We start from the raw sequence: 16,585 nt of genomic DNA, 5'->3' as shown, positions 1-16,585 counted from the left end.
AGCAAGTTAACAGCAACAACCTGGCATTTTTGGGCCCAAGGACTTCCAAGTCTCAGTGTACAATTTTCTTGCTGCCTTGGGCTCTGTTGAATCTGCTGTGTGTTCTGTAGCTGCCTTTTGACTCCTTTCTGGACTTGAGTCCACTCCCTCCTTTAGCCATGAATATTAATAACCAGTGGAAAGGAAGCATGTATCTCCAAGCCCCGAGAAACTGTAAAGCCTATGGGATTACCAAAGGGTGTAATGACGATAGGGTAGAGTGGATTAAGAGCTGGGTGCTAGTCGGAGCCCAGAATAAAGGTGGCTGGAGCCGGCGTCCTGAAGGAGCAAGGAGACGGCTTAGAGTGGATACTCAGGTTTTGGTAGAAGATGGGTGTGTAGTTTATCAATACAACTAGACTAGACTAATATAAGGGTTCAATCCATTGTGCCAGGTTTTTCTAGCTGGGTAAACTCAGGAGCCAATGAACTGGAGCCAAGTGGGAGAGTCTGCCTCCTCAGGATAAAGGCTCTCTTTTCGCCAGTCGATCTGGCCCTATTCTTTTCGTTGATTGGCCGGAAATCCCAATCCGTCGAGGAAGCGTAGCGTTGCGGCCAATTGACGTGGCGTTACTAGGCGTGTTGCGCCCCTGAGGCGGGAGCCAGGCCACAAACGAATTTTCTGATTGGCTCCGGTCGGCGGGTTGCTGGGGAGAGGCACGGAGAGGCGGGCGGGAGTCGCCAGGGCAGGCGCTGATTGGCTGGGGTGAGAGCACCTCGCCTTCCGATGATTCGGCTCTTCTCCGCTCAGTCTTAGCGAAGCGTCTGCAGCCGTCGTTTGAGTCGTCGCTGCCGCTACCCCCTCGCGGATCAGGCGCCAGCGTCGCCCTCCCGCTCGTCCACCGCCCTAGTGCCGCTGGGAGGAAACGAGAGGAAGGCCTGCGGGTTTGTCGCCGCCACTCGCCCCCGCTCCGGGAGAGCCGAGTCCCGGCCCAATCGGTCGCCTGCCACCCCTCAGAGCCGTTACCCGCGGTCCGCCACAGCCGCCGGCTGGGAGAAGCGCGCGCCATGGCCTCTGGAGCTGAGTGAGTGTGTGCGCGCGCCCGTCCGCCCCCTGTGGGTGCGCGCACCGGGAGACCCACCGCGCTGGGTAGGCCCGACCGGGCCTGGCTGTGGGCGCGTCTTGGAGGTGGGGACAGGGAACGAGGGAGAGGGAAGAAGAGGAAGGAGGCGAGTGAGGAGCCGCGTACCCCACCGGGCCCAGCTGCGCACCCGCGCGCCCCCTAGGCGGGGCTTGCGTTGGGCCTGGGTCGGGGCCTGGGCCAGATCGTGCTGTGTCATGCAGGCCCGGGCCGGCCTGATTGGCTCCTTTGGAACGGCCGTCCCGGCCTAGTGAGTTCTGCGGGCTCACACTGACGGCGCAGAGCCCGGGGGCCTTGCGGCGCCCACCTGCGATCTGATCTGCTATCCGCTTTGGGCCTTTGGTCCCAGGAGAGCGCAGGCCCCGCGGCGGGCCCAACGCCCTAACTGGGCCCGGTGGGCGTGGACTTGGAGCCACGTGAAGGCCTTAGCCTAGAGACCGAGGCGGAGGCCGGAGCTGGGAAAGGCCTGGGAGCTCTGGGAAGTGCACGAAAGCCCTTCTAGAGCTGGATCGGCGTGTCCAGTAGTTGAAGACCTGAGTGGTGAGAGGCTGTTGAGGAGAGAGCGGGCCCAGCCGTTCGGTTCTGGCCGCCTTCATATTAATACTTGAGGCCTGTTGTTCATACGAGAAGGCTTTCGTCGGTTTTCCTTGATGTTGTGAAATGGGGTTCTTTAGGTTCTTGCTAAAATTCAAATCTCAGTTCGTTTTTTTGTCGGCCTTTCTAGATTTCAGCCTTTGTGGTGTGAAGGTTAGAGTTCCCTTAAACTCACACATTCCATCCCTAAGCAGCTATGTTGAGAAATTATGGGCCCTCTGCTCACGAAAGCATCAGATAAAACCTGTCCACTTCTGCCCATTTTGGAGTCAAGAGCTTTAGATACTGGGGGTATAGGGGGAGACACTGCCATCCTGTGGAAACCCTTCTATGCAAATCACTTTACTCACTTGAGAGTTTAGGTGTTTTTTTTTTTGAGACGTGTTCCTTTTTTTCAAGTTTCTGAATTGAGATGAAGTATTACTCATGTGCCTATTTAAAAGAACTACTTAATAATTAAAGTAGTCTCTTAGTCTTTAGTTTCCAAGACTGAAAGTAAAAGTCCAGAATTCTTGGAACCTGGCATCATAAGACAGTTTCTGATCTCTAGGTCATCTTGATGACTCTTGCCTGAACTCTGTCCAAGTCTCCTGTGGCCTGTTGGGGTTCTGAAAAGGGCCTGAATCATGCCGTAGACCATGAGGATGTCCCCCAAAACAGTTCTCCAGGACTGTTGGCCCGGGATCAAACTTAATTCTGTCATGTAGAGGTTACTTCCTTTGATCTCAGTAGATAGATGTGGAATTAAAGGTCTTTTAAGAGCATCCCACTCTTCTCCAGTGCCAGAGTCCGGAACGTAGACAGAATGGAGATTTTCCTAGAATGCAGCTTTGGGGTTAAAATACAAAGTGATGGCTGGAGGCATCTGACATTTTATTTTTCTCTAGCCCTAGTCCTATACATTAGACAGGAAGATGGGCAGCCCTTGAAGGATATTTTGATGCGTGGGAGAGAGGGAGAGTTGATGGATTTAAATTGTCCTCTCACATTGACCATGGTTGCTTTCCAGAATGTTTATAAGCATTGGAAGAGTATGCCTCTGCAGCATTGTGATCACCACTTTTGGGTTAAAAAGTTAGTCACTCAGTCATGTCTGAGTCTTTGTGACCCCACGGACTGTAGCCCACCAAGTTCCTCTGTCCATAGAATTCTCCAGGCAAGAATACTGGAGTGGGTTGCCATTTCCTTCTCCAGGGGACTTTTGGGTTGGGGGAGGCAAATTTAAGCTAAGGAAACTCCACTCATGGAAATTAGTTTAAAGGGAATGAATAAAGATCCAGGCTATGTGAGAGGGTCAACAGAAAACTTATAACATTTTTAGATGAGTGGGATTTGTGTAATATTACTTTTGAATGTATCAGGACCAAAAGATGTAAAAAAATCCTGTTAACTTCCTAGCTGTTATTCTAGAGTACACACATCTTTTTTTCTTGCAAATTGTGAAGATATTTCCAGTAGGAATACTGTTTTGTCTTTTGTTGGCTGATAATTGCCAGATCCTAGAACAGTGCCTGGTGTATTTATGGAATTCTACAGGCAAGAATACTGGAGTGGGCAGCCAGTCCCTTTTCCAGCGGATCTTCCCAACCCAGGGATCAAACCCAGGTCTCCCACATTGCAGGCAGGTTCTTTACCATCTGAGCCACCAAGGAAAAACATATATATGTGTGCATGCTAAATTGCTTCAGTCGTGTCCAACTCGCTGCAACCTTATGGACCATAGCCTGCCAAACTCCTCTGTCCATGGAATTCTGCAGGCAAGAATACTGAAGAGTAGGTGGCCATGTCCTCCTCCAGGGGATCGTCCTGACCTAGAGATCAAACCCGAGTCTCCTGCATTGGCAGGCAGGTTCTGTACCGCTAGTGCCAGGAAGCTCACACACACACAAACACACCCCTTGTTAATTTGTTGAGTGAAGAAATAATCCATGGGAAATGTTTCTTTTTATTTATTCCTTGGTGTCTTCCATTGTCTGGCCTCCTTATTTGGGTTAATGCCCATGTTTTCTTGAGCCTTTCTAAGAGAAGGTAAGACCACTTCAAAGGGAGAGCCTGCATAGAAATTGGTGTTGGGAAGTGGTTTAGGTAGTTTATTTAGGTAGTTTAAACTGAGTTCAGACTCAGGCAACCTTGATTTAGACAAGAGGGATTTGGATTTGTCCCATATCTCAGCATTTCTTGGTTTTAACCTTTTGAACCAACTCCATGGAGTTGTGTGTCTTTGCAGAGATAACTGTGAAACTCCATTTGAGTTTGAGCTTCTTTCTGGTGAAGATTCCAGATCTGATAGTGTTTTGTGTTCGCTCTTTTCAAATATGATGGTCTTTATGCTTTGCATTCCTGTGGTACACAGAATGCTCTGGTGCTCAGCAGGTTTAGCCAATAGGAAGGGTAATTCTAATGATTCTTCTTCATAGTTTCCAGGCTTACTCTGTGGGGCTTGGGGGTCTCTCCAAGTCCCATGGGAGGTTGTCTTACTGCAAGAAGGTCAGCAAAGAAAGAGCTTGTGCTATGTTCTGCAATGCTAATCCTACTAAACGTCAGATACTATATGCCAGACATTCATATCTCACTTAAGACAGTCAACATCTCACTTAAGATAGTAATCCTCTGAGATGAGTGCTACTGTAGTCCCCATTTTATATCAGCCTCCAGAGAGGTTAAATCACTTTCCTAAGATCACAGCTAAGTGGCAGGGTTGGAATTCAGACCCAACAGGTCTGACTGCAGAGCTCCTTCTCTTAATCACTATTCTATACTGTCTAAGACTATTTCCATTTTTCTAATTACTGCTCAGCCTCCACTTTTATTTTGTTTTCTTAGTTTCCTGATCCTAGGCAAGATCACCTGGGGCCTTACAGCTAGAATACCAGTACTCGGAATACCAAGAGTTGCTGAAACAGTAATTATAATATGTACTTGATAAGCATTCTTGATCTTAGCTGACTTTCTCTTTATTTGCGCTCTATGTGGGGACAACTTCGTCAATGCACTATTTCTTTCCTAAGTGAGAGTTTTAGAGACTGGTGAAGACGTTGCTGGAATTTGTTTTGGAAGTGACTTCTTTTTCTCTTTCTAGTTCAAAAGGTGATGATTTATCAACAGCCATTCTTAAACAGAAAAACCGTCCCAATCGGTTAATTGTTGATGAAGCCATCAATGAGGACAACAGTGTGGTATCCTTGTCCCAGGTAAGTTGGGTCCACAGTCCAATCTTTGCTTATTGCACTTAACCTGAGGGCTTTTCCCAGGTTTCTTTTCTCATTTTTCTTGCAGTGACCACAGATAGAATGGGGTTTACTGGGAATCCCAACCTTCAGGGCTGCTGCTTATCCCCTGGCCCAGTGACCCAAAGGCCTTAACCTTCTTTCCTCAGCCCAAGATGGATGAACTGCAGTTGTTCCGAGGTGACACAGTGTTGCTGAAAGGAAAGAAGAGGCGGGAAGCTGTGTGCATTGTGCTTTCTGATGACACATGTTCTGATGAGAAGATTCGAATGAATAGAGTTGTTCGGAATAACCTTCGCGTACACCTGGGGGATGTTATCAGGTGTGTGTGGAGTTCTTGGCCCCTCAGGGATGGGAGGCCAGAGACTGCCTGTTTTACAGGCAGTACCCCCACAAAGGCCTTGGCAATTGCAGATATTGTAGGCCATGGGAAGACTTAGGTTTCTAGGTTGTCTTTAGGTTTTGGGTCTGCCTCTGGGACTTCAGAATCTGCCTCTGCATGACCCTTGGGACAGGTTGGCATTTCTTGACTTTCTTGGTACCTTTATTTTTTTCTCCCAGGGGTCAGTCACACCATAGACCTTGGTTTAGGATGCCATTTGAGGGTTGTATCTGCCAAATAAGCTTATAGCCTTGCATTAATGGCTTTTGTCTGGGCTAGAATGAGATGGGAGTATGGGCATGGAAGGTGGACTCCTAGCAGGTTTGTATAAAGATCCAAGCTAATCGAGGTGAGAGGTATAGTTTGAGCCAGGCCTAGGACAGTTCCAGTCTGAGTGATTTTAGACCTTAGGCAAGAGGTTTCTCCATCTTGAAGTCATCACTGGCCACTGCTACCCAACCATCTTGTCACCTGGCCAGGAACATCTCAGGCTTCTGATACTTTTCAGGGGATTCTAGGCTTTATGGAGCCTTCTTCCTGGAAGTGCTTAATCACTTTCTCGAGGTGCTCTGACCACCTGACCGAGATGATTTTTTCACTTGTATTTGTCTGACCCTGTCAGACTAAGGTCCCCTTTTGTAATGTTGGGTTACCAGAAGTAACCAGAATGGGTCATCCTTGGATATGTCTCATTGAAGACCTTCCCTCCTGTGTTTTCGTGGGGATTCCAGATGTGTGGGTCTTTCTTTTGCCTCACTGATTGTGAGTGGGCAGTTCCAGCAGCTTCTTCCAGAGGCTCCCCCTATCCCCCTACCCTGCGTGTGACCTGTTCTGCTTGGCTGTTGCTTTGCCCTCATTCCCACCCTACCCTCTTGCCTCTCTTCACCTAAAGCCATCCCTGCCTTTTCTCTTTCGCTCGCAATCAGCTCTCTGTGCCAGGCCCTTTTGGACATCCAGTGCTTGGGGCTGCAGTGTGGTTGGTAATGTGGAGTCTGCTTGTCATCCTCAGCATCCAGCCATGCCCTGATGTGAAGTACGGCAAACGCATCCATGTACTACCCATTGATGACACGGTGGAAGGCATCACTGGCAATCTCTTCGAAGTTTACCTTAAGCCGTACTTCCTGGAAGCTTATCGACCCATTCGGAAAGGTGAGAGATAATTGTAAGGACTGAACTCAAGGGATATTGTTGTAGGGATACTCAAAAGTAAACCTTGGGCCATCTTTGTCTATTCTCATACATGTATGCATACATACACATTCTGCACATGTGTACTCTCTCCTTCCCTGCTTCCTTGCACTTCCCCTTTTTCCCATTCCCACTCCTTGTTCCAGTACAGTAAGCTATCTTCTCTTGTATCTCTGAAGAAAGAGGTGGGCCATTTGGGGTGTATCACAGTCCACAGTGTATTTAATACTTAGCACAGTTCTGCTATTGGTGGTTGTTGTGCAAGCTTGGGTTATCTATACCCCAGAAGTCAAAAATCTTATGGGCTTCTTCCTGGCACATCAGGTTTTATTCACTGAGGGGCAGAGAGACTCTTCACAAGTTAGCTTTCTCTTTTTGCCTGATGCTTAATAAGATGTGGATGGGAAGGAGAAAGGACAATACCTAGTGAACTTGGCATTGTAGATCCCAGGTTCTGATGGGCAATCCTTAGCTTGGTCTGGTGATAGATACCTCTGACTGCTCTTCTGCTGATTGCTCTCACAGGGGACATTTTCCTTGTCCGGGGTGGAATGCGTGCCGTAGAGTTCAAAGTAGTGGAGACAGATCCCAGTCCTTATTGCATTGTTGCTCCAGACACAGTGATCCACTGTGAAGGGGAGCCTATCAAACGAGAGGTGAGTTCTCTTCCTGATCCCGGTACCCTACTTTGTGAGTGCTGAGCGGGGCAGTAGTGTGGTAGTTCCAAAGAATCCTCAAGCTTGATGGTTAAGCTACTTCCCAGAGGTGGAAAGCATAGCTATTCATTTCTGGACCTAGGTATTTTTTAGAAGTATCTGATATCAATAATTTTTAAAATCTAGATTGAGCCTAATGGGTCTAGTGGTTGGAATAATTTTTGAAGAAGCGATGCTAATGATGGCGTCTAGACCCATGCCCGTTTCCCACAGTTTCTAGCTTCAGGTTTTAGGGGAGCCCACCGCAATAAGACTAAGGACAATGTAATAAGGAAAGGCTATGCTAGAAATCTTTGCCATGGAATAAATAAACGAATATAAAGTAAAAGCAAAGATTAGAAATTCCCTGGTAGTCCAGTTGTTAGCACTCTGCAGTCTTACTGCTGACGGTGCAGGTTTGGTTCCTGTTGGGGAACTAAGATCCCACAAGCTGCACAGCATGGCCATATAAATAAAGAAATTCTTGCCCTGGGGTTTTTCGAATTGTTCTTTGAGGCATAATCCCCTTAGAGGAAAGTCTTCTCATACAGCAGATTTCTCTACACCAGGTTTAGAGAAACTCAACTTTTGCTGATCATAGCATTCTACCTTCTCCTTTTATTTTTCTCTTCCATCTTCAGGATGAGGAAGAGTCCTTGAATGAAGTGGGCTATGATGACATTGGTGGCTGCAGGAAACAGTTAGCTCAGATAAAGGAGATGGTGGAGTTGCCCCTGAGACATCCTGCCCTCTTTAAGGCCATTGGTGTGAAGGTGAGCATTCTGGGCTCTGTTAGCCTAGGGTGGTGATTAACAACTACTCACTGTCTAATCCTAGGACCTGTTTTCATATCTGTGTTTCATCACTGCCTTGGATTAGAGAGGAAGTACTATATTCAGGTTTATAAAACACTCTAAATTCGTTAAAGCTACTAATAGTCTAGAACAGAGTAGGTTGGTTAAGTTCTCTGTTGAATTTTTTTTCTTAATTACAACCCTTCAAAATGTAAAGACCATTCTTACCTAATGGACCCTATTATTTAAAGTCTCACCATAGTTTGCCAACTTGTCTAGAACAGTGTTGCCCAATCACAGTAAAGGAAATTTGCAGTGTGAAGGATCCTGAGTCCTCACTCAGGATATTTGAGAACTGCTGGTCTAAAATGCAACATCCCAATTGTTCCTGTATCACAGGACACCCTGAAGATGAAGTTTCCATCTACCCCTTTCCCTAGTATACACTGTGTAAATAAATTTATCTTTTTGGGGGGTACTTTTCCATATCCTTCCAGTGGATGAAGCCAGAGAAAAGACAACTTCCAAGAGGAAAACTTGTGGCTGTTGGTAGGGAAAGGCATTCCAACATGATAATAAATCCTGGAGGGTTGTGATTGTAAGAGTGAGTGAGCCTCTGGCCAACACTCTTAAATGGCTGAGCTAGTCCTTGGCTCTTACCTGTCTAAAGTCATTCCCTTGGCCTAATGCCCTCTTACTTTTCCTAGATCCAGGATCTTCAGACTCACTCACACTAAGAGCTTCTTAATGTGGTTTCTCTGCTCTCTGTCTCCTATGCATTTATAAGTATTGTCAGCTTTCTGGCATTTTCTTTGCTGCAAAGAGGAGTGAGTATGGTCTGAAGTGTCTTCCTAGCAGCTGCTATTTGAGGGCTGATTCAGAGTTGAGCTCTAATTCTCATCCTGTTTAAATAGAGCGCTTCTCAGGCCATTTTAGGGTACCTGTGGTTGGGAGAAGATGAGAGTCTGAACCTAATCAACCCTTTGTACTGGTCCTCAGCCTCCTCGGGGAATCCTGCTCTATGGACCTCCTGGGACTGGAAAGACCTTGATTGCTCGAGCTGTGGCAAATGAGACTGGCGCCTTCTTCTTTTTGATCAATGGTAGGAGACTTGGTTCACTTTGTGTTTGGCTAGACTCCACTCTGAGCTAAGCATGACCCAGTCTCAGAGCAGAACTCATGGATGTGCTAATTTGTATACATCACCTCATGTATACTTCAGTGTTTGTATTCTAAAGTCCATTGTAGACAGATAAGCAGCAAGGGGAGGGTATGCTACTCTGGTGTCCCTTGATCTATCCCACCTTGAAAGAGAGCATTAACAGGCTGAAGACATTAAAGAAGAGTAAGTTAGAATGAGAACTCAAAATGTCTATGCTTACTTATTTGAGAGGGTTTGGGGGAAGACTGGCTGAGATCAACTATCTCTTTGAGAATGATATTTCACTAGTAGGGGTCCAACCGGTGCTGCTTCTGCTCTGGCCAGAGGTCCCACAGCTTCTGCTGTCACCATCTTCATACCTTTCAGCTCAACTGAGATAAGTGTATTGAGCCCCTTGACTTCCTTTTATCCTGGCTTGGTGGCTACCCTGGGATAATTGTTGGTAGGGGCTGTGAGAAAGTAGGCAGACGTTACCACATTCTCACCCAGGACCTGTCTCTGAACTAGACAGACAAGATAACTGAATACTTTTTGAGATTGAGAAAGGATGTATTTTTGTCATTGCATGCATTCTATTTGCTTTCAGGTCCTGAGATCATGAGCAAGTTGGCCGGTGAGTCTGAGAGCAACCTTCGTAAAGCCTTTGAAGAGGCTGAGAAGAATGCTCCTGCTATCATTTTCATTGATGAGTTGGATGCCATTGCTCCCAAAAGAGAGAAAGTAGGAACTTAACCAAGGGGATAGTAGGGTTTTAAAAGGTCCTGACTTCACTTCTGACCAGACATTCTGTCCTGACAGACCCATGGGGAGGTGGAGCGGCGTATTGTATCACAGTTGTTGACCCTCATGGATGGCCTAAAGCAGAGAGCACATGTCATTGTTATGGCAGCAACCAACAGACCCAACAGCATTGACCCAGCCCTACGGCGATTTGGTAAGGACCCCACATAACTCTTTTTGCTGTCTTTGCTCATGAGGAGATTGTGTCTCCAGTGGGCTTAATCCTGTTGATCCCATATCTGTCTTTCATCCAAGTCACCTAATCCTGAGGATTTCTTTTTATTTATTTATTTTTTTTGAGGATTTCTTGAAGCCCTTTGCAGTTAGGCAAGAGTAAGAGCCTTTCTTTCTCTTACTCCATGTCATGTGCAGGATAACCACCCATCCTGGTTTGCCTGAGACTGAGGGATTTCCCAAGATATGGGGCTTTCTGTGCTAACACCAGACATTTCCTAGTCACAGTGGGATGGTTGGACGCCTTAGGCCTGGGCCCTTCTTCCCTGTGCACCAGAAATGATCCCTATCTGTGCATCATCTCACAGGTCGCTTTGACAGAGAGGTGGATATTGGAATCCCTGATGCTACAGGACGCTTGGAAATTCTTCAGATCCACACCAAGAACATGAAGCTGGCAGATGATGTGGACCTTGAACAGGTGGCATGTTGATGAGGGCTGGCCAGAAGTTCAGATGTCTTGTTTCCAGACAGTTGAAGGGAACCAACTAGGGACAGAAGCTTCAGATGTGAGGCGATTGATTTTAATTCCTGGGCAGAGAAAGGGAATTGATCTGAGATTGAATCCAGGAAACTAGGGTTGGCATTTTTCTTGGTTTACACTGAATTAGGGTGAACTAGAATATTGGGGGCAGCTTTATTTCCAGGCCCCAAGTGCAGGCTTGAATAGTCCGGCTAATGAAAGGGCTGCTTGTATGTGTTTAGGGAAATGGAGGACCCAGAGATAGGAGTCAGTGGAAAAGGGCAGGGTTCTGTTGTCTAAGGCAGAATAGAGACATCTAAGCTAGGTCTCAGAGACGGGAGAGTGAGTGGATCTTCTCTCTGCAGGTAGCCAATGAGACTCATGGGCATGTGGGAGCTGACTTAGCTGCCCTGTGCTCTGAGGCTGCTCTGCAAGCCATCCGCAAGAAGATGGACCTCATTGACCTAGAAGACGAGACCATCGATGCTGAGGTCATGAACTCCCTGGCAGTTACTATGGATGACTTCCGAGTAAGGGCCACTCTCCCTTTCAGGTATGCACACATGCACTTTTGATCTCTTTCCTGGCAAGTCTCATCCCCAATTTTTCTTCCCTTTTTAGTGGGCCCTGAGCCAGAGCAACCCATCAGCACTGCGGGAAACTGTGGTAGAGGTGCCACAGGTGACCTGGGAGGACATTGGGGGCTTGGAGGATGTCAAACGTGAGCTTCAGGAGCTGGTCCAGGTAGGGTGCTTGGTCCAGGGTGGGTCACTGCCTCAGCACATTGTCATTTAGCTGGTGGTATTGGGGTTTTGGCACATTCGTTGCAGAAATTATGAGCATGATTTAGGAACCTGCTGTTCTGAGGTTGGAAGCACCAAGAAACCTGTCTCCTTACACCATGAGATGGTGTGGAAGGATGCTTCTGTTAGGCTGGGTTTCTTTCAAACTGGAGGAAATATACATGAATCCTCTTTCTTTTTCCTCCTAGTATCCTGTGGAGCACCCAGACAAATTCCTCAAGTTTGGCATGACACCCTCCAAGGGAGTACTGTTCTATGGTCCTCCTGGCTGTGGGAAAACCTTGCTGGCCAAAGCCATTGCTAATGAGTGCCAGGCCAACTTCATCTCCATCAAGGGTCCTGAGCTGCTCACCATGTGGTTTGGGGAGTCTGAGGCCAACGTGAGGGAAATCTTCGACAAGGTGAGCTACAAGTGGCTGGGCTATCAATTCACTTGCTTGGGAACAAGTTAGGGGTAGAGGCTGTTCTTTGGGAGAGTTAAGACTATCCCATTCTGGCAGCTCAGTTAGGGCAGTGAAGGTCACTTTATTTTCCATTTTTTCTCAGGTCTGAGAGACCCAGTTGTGCTAATGCTTGAGTCCATCTGTCCCTCTCACAGGCACGCCAAGCTGCCCCCTGTGTACTGTTCTTTGATGAGCTGGATTCGATTGCCAAGGCCCGTGGTGGCAATATTGGAGATGGTGGTGGGGCTGCCGACCGAGTCATCAACCAGATCCTGACAGAAATGGATGGCATGTCCACAAAGAAAAATGTGTTTATCATTGGCGCTACCAACCGACCTGACATCATTGATCCTGCCATCCTGCGACCTGGTCGCCTTGATCAGCTCATCTATATCCCTCTTCCTGATGAGAAGTCCCGTGTTGCCATTCTCAAGGCCAACCTGCGCAAGTCCCCAGTTGCCAAGGCAGGTGCACAGTCTTGGGTCGCAGGGTTGTGAATCTGCAGGCTGTGTGGAATGCTCCTTGGTTCCTGGACAAGGTTCCATTGGGGATTCCTGGGGTTATGGTTGAAAAGGGAAGATGGAAGATTTGAGGGTATTAAGATGATCTAGAATAAGGAATAAAACTGGTGGCAGAGGATGGAACAAACTGGAATTGGGAGTGCTTGGGTGGCTCAAAGATCAGTGTATCTCAGGGGAAGAGATGCTAAAAGCTAAGGTAGCTCTGTTCGTTCTTTTAGGATGTGGATTTAGAGTTCTTGGCTAAGATGACTAATGGCTTCTCTGGAGCTGACTTGACAGAGATTTGCCAACGTGCTTGCAAGTTGGCCATTCGTGAATCGATCGAGAGTGAGATCAGGCGAGAACGGGAGCGGCAGACCAACCCATCAGCCATGGTGAGTCTGCATCCTTAACCCAGATGTGCCCGTCGTGGGGAGCCAGGGGACAATCTCCACAGTGCCCTAGAGTGTAAGGTTTTGGAAAGTTCATCTGTCTGAGATGTTTAGCATGCCATGGAAGAGAAAATGCTGAGTAGATAAGCACTTCAGTCAGGAATTACAAAGGCTGAGAAGAAATGAGCATAGAAACAAATAGAGCAGGGCTGAGAAGCTAGGATCTATGGACCTATTCCTGGTGTTCCATGGAAGCCCTGAATTAAATGCAGAATTTGATATGTATGTGTATATTATATAAGCTCAATAAAGATAGGGACTCTTGTTGTTTCACTTGTTTGCCACTGTATCGTGGCACAGTGTTGGAAACTGACTTAATGAGCAAATAAATAATTGGCTTTCTTTACCTTTAGTGATGTTTCTCTCCCTATCATAAAAGCTTACAAACTACAGTGATCCAAAGTCACAGCAGTTGAGTGGCTTCTTAGTAGAAGAGATAGAGTGTTAGCCTGGGCTATAAAGAGAATTGAGGTTGGGTAAAGGAAGTAAGTCACCCAAGTAAATTGCTTGAGGAATAGAACTGCGGGAATTGGGAGAACCTGGATACATTAAACAGGTCATATGTTACTGGAAGTGAGGCCCGTGGGTAAAGTATAATCCAGTTGTGATAAGTACTGAGAGCCATTGACATTTTCTTTTTGAAAATATAGGCTTATGAGGTATAATTTACATATTGTAAAATTCACTATTTTTAGTATACTATTTGCTTTTTAACAAATATGTTTTAAGTTCTGTAACTACTACCACAGATAGACATATTTCTGTTATCCCAAAAATTTGCCTTTTGCCACTTTTTCCCCTTTCTTTGGCTGTGGCGTGCGGAATCTTAGTTTCCTGATCAGAGATCAAACCCATGCCCCCTGCACTGGATGCCGAGAGTGTCAACCCCTGGACTGCCAGGGAAATCCCTCTCATGTCACTTTATTCAGCTTTTTATTCCCACCATAAGCTCTTGGTAATGAAATCTGTCCCTACAGTTTTACCATTTCCAGAATGCATTGGCAGGTTTTTAAGCGAGGCAGTGACTCAGTTTTAGGAATATTGGCCTGACAGCATATTCAATTTGCATAGGAGAGGCCCAATCCGCTGCTGCAATAATGGGGTCAGGAAGGCTAGGGAAGGAATCCAGGCAGAGCCTTAGCCAGCCCTGGTGGTCTGCGTTTACCCATCCTACAGGAAGTAGAAGAGGATGATCCAGTGCCTGAGATCCGCCGAGATCACTTTGAGGAAGCCATGCGCTTTGCCCGCCGTTCTGTCAGTGATAATGACATCCGGAAGTATGAAATGTTTGCTCAGACCCTTCAGCAGAGTCGGGGCTTTGGCAGCTTCAGGTAACTAGGTTTCAGTGGGCTATGTTTAAGCTGTCTTGGGGAACTATACAACCAAGGTAGTGGGAGCCCTAAGGACAGTAGAAGGGGTAATTGTGAAAATCCTACACAAGCCCTATCCTAACCCTCTTTTTTGCCTCTGCTCTTAATACAGATTCCCTTCAGGAAACCAGGGTGGAGCTGGCCCCAGTCAGGGCAGTGGCGGTGGCACAGGTGGCAGTGTGTACACGGAAGATAATGATGATGACCTGTATGGCTAAGTGGTGGTGGCCAGCGAGCAGTGAGCTGGCCTGGCTGGACCTTGTTCCCTGAGGGTGGGGGCGCTTGCCCAGGAGGGACCAGGCGTGCGCCCACGGCCTGCTCCACTCCTCAGTCTGAACAGTTCAGCTACACTCAGACTCTGGACAGGGGGTTACTGTTGCAAAAAAATATATAAAAGCGATAAAATAAAAGCGATTTTCATTTGGGAGGTGGAGAGTGAATTACCAACAAGGAATTGGGCCTGGGGCCTACGCCATTTCTGTTGTAGTTTAGGGCAGTGCAGGGAACTTCTGTGGGTGTGAACAAAGGCATTATCACCAGTCCCCACAGCAAAGTGTCTGCACTTCACTCAATGCTGCCCAAGCCCTCCCTTCCCCCTACCCAACCTGGGCAGGAGGGTGAAGGGCTACAGTTGCTGGGTGTTTATATATAGAGAGTAGGTTGATTTTTATTTTACATGCTTCTGAGTTAATGTTGGAAAACTAATCACAAGCAGTTTCTAAACCAAAAACGACATGTTGTAAAAGGACAATAAACGTTGGGTCAAAATGGAGCCTGAGTCCTGGCCCCTGTGCCTGCTTCTTTCCTGGGAAGGGCCTTGGGCTGCTCCTCACTGCCAAGGGACTCTTCCAAATGTGAAATACTAGAAGTAAGATTGCACCCTCTTCCTTGCCTGATTAAACATTGGTGTACTGCTTCCTTGCCCAGTGTCTGCGGTTTCACTGGATAGGACTGCAGTGGAGGGCAGGGCACAGCCTGATGGAACTTCAGAAGTGGTGAATATGGCATCCTCTACCTATATTTGATGGGGATGGTGAGACTAGGCCTGTAGAGTCCCGTTTTCCTGACCAAGGCTGGGTTGGGGTATAGTGTCTGTTTGGCGATGGATGTTCTCTTGATGCATCTAAAATTTTTCATATATTCATGTTCTGGTTGAGGATCACTTACAGTTATGTCCACCTTTATGTAATTTGTATTATAAAAACATAGCTTTTTTTCTAATATAAAATTCTAGTTTTGGATGTGTTTTTTTCTAAACTAAACATCCTCCCCTGCTCCTAGTGTTTCAGATGATTGCTTGCATAGTTTTGTCCAGGTATAGTGTGTCCTCTTTGTTCAACATGTACCAGCGTAATCACTTAGTGTTTCTGGGATAGGTATTGTGATGCCTTACTGAAGAGGAGTATGATGCAGAGAAAATAATATGCTGAGTCAAGCTAGTCATTCTAGTATTTACACCAGCCTCCAGTTTGACCTTTATAGGTAGGTAATCTGCAAGAACTCAAGATAGTTACATAGGCTGATTAAATTGAGACATCTTGAACTCATGTGCTATGAAATAGATATTCTTACACTTCTGTAAGATTTGCATTGACTCTCCCTGTTAACCGTGACACTTTTCTCTACCAGATCTTGTCTTTGCTCCTCCTCTGGTTTTCACACCATTTAGGTATCCTGATGGCTCAGCTTTCAGTCTTCTTACTCTTATATTGTTGCACCATCTCATCCATGTGGCAGCCTAACCTCAGACCAAAGGCAAGGTCTTTTGGAGAAAAGACATTTGGTACCTCTGCATTAAGCTGTGGGAATAGAGTAGAAGGCAAGATCCCACAAAATACGCAGAGGGTACTAATTAATACGTTACAGAAATTTATGTTAGAATGATTGCTTTGCATTCACTTATAACACAAAGTATACCTATAAGGAAGATGGTTGGAACTCTATAGACTGTTCAGGAAAAAACAAGAGCAGACTTGTGAGAGGCCTGGTTTTGCTTCTGACATGTGTGCTCATAGCAGTGTAGCATCAAACAAGGCACTTAGCTCTTCTGGGACCTCAAGATTGCTTAGTCTGATAAAATGATTGACGGTGCTTCGTAAACTGTAGAAGGCAGTGTAAGGGATGGTTTATTGTCAACATGCACTTGCAGAATTGTGTATACTTAAACCAATAGGTGAACTGTAAAGCCAGTTCCTCTTTTTCCCCACAAGGTTCCCAGGAAGAAATTGGAATGTAGTCTTATTACAGCAGATCTTCCCATGGGATAAGTTCTATGATTAGAAGATGGGTTTCTAACCAAGAATATGGCATCAAATTAGATCATAGAGAACCAACAGTTTACCACAGAGGCAAAAGCAAAGATGGAACTATAAAT

General features: G+C 46.5%; 1 protein-coding gene across 6 annotated transcripts; it reads left to right on the top strand.

The window, feature by feature from the left end:
• The first annotated feature begins 788 nt into the window (after nucleotides 1-788).
• VCP (valosin containing protein) lies at nucleotides 789-14,983 on the top strand. Of its 6 annotated transcripts, none has more exons than XR_014058672.1 (17): nucleotides 789-1,064; nucleotides 4,795-4,906; nucleotides 5,092-5,264; nucleotides 6,334-6,476; nucleotides 7,041-7,171; nucleotides 7,852-7,983; nucleotides 9,004-9,106; nucleotides 9,753-9,886; nucleotides 9,965-10,100; nucleotides 10,489-10,601; nucleotides 11,009-11,173; nucleotides 11,265-11,387; nucleotides 11,635-11,847; nucleotides 12,045-12,357; nucleotides 12,629-12,784; nucleotides 14,018-14,172; nucleotides 14,324-14,983. XR_014058672.1 is itself a non-coding variant. In XM_081506863.1 (17 exons), the coding sequence occupies exons 1-17, from the start codon at nucleotides 1,048-1,050 to the stop codon at nucleotides 14,427-14,429; spliced, it is 2,421 nt and encodes an 806-aa protein (XP_081362989.1). In that variant the 5' UTR covers nucleotides 789-1,047; the 3' UTR covers nucleotides 14,430-14,983. The 6 variants fall into 6 exon arrangements, 4 of the variants coding, with proteins under 4 accessions (XP_081362989.1, XP_081363011.1, XP_081363022.1 ...); XR_014058671.1 differs by having other exon boundaries at nucleotides 12,045-12,399; nucleotides 12,574-12,784; XM_081506863.1 differs by having other exon boundaries at nucleotides 12,045-12,353.
• Nucleotides 14,984-16,585: the final 1,602 nt, after the last annotated feature.

This window comes from Giraffa tippelskirchi, chromosome 1 (genome assembly GCF_054371585.1).
Source record: "Giraffa tippelskirchi isolate mGirTip1 chromosome 1, T2T-mGirTip1v1.2.pri, whole genome shotgun sequence".
Classification (NCBI taxonomy): Eukaryota; Metazoa; Chordata; class Mammalia; order Artiodactyla; family Giraffidae; genus Giraffa; species Giraffa tippelskirchi.
Note: the sequence above shows the minus strand (reverse complement) of the source record. Positions and strands in the feature narration are given on the sequence as shown.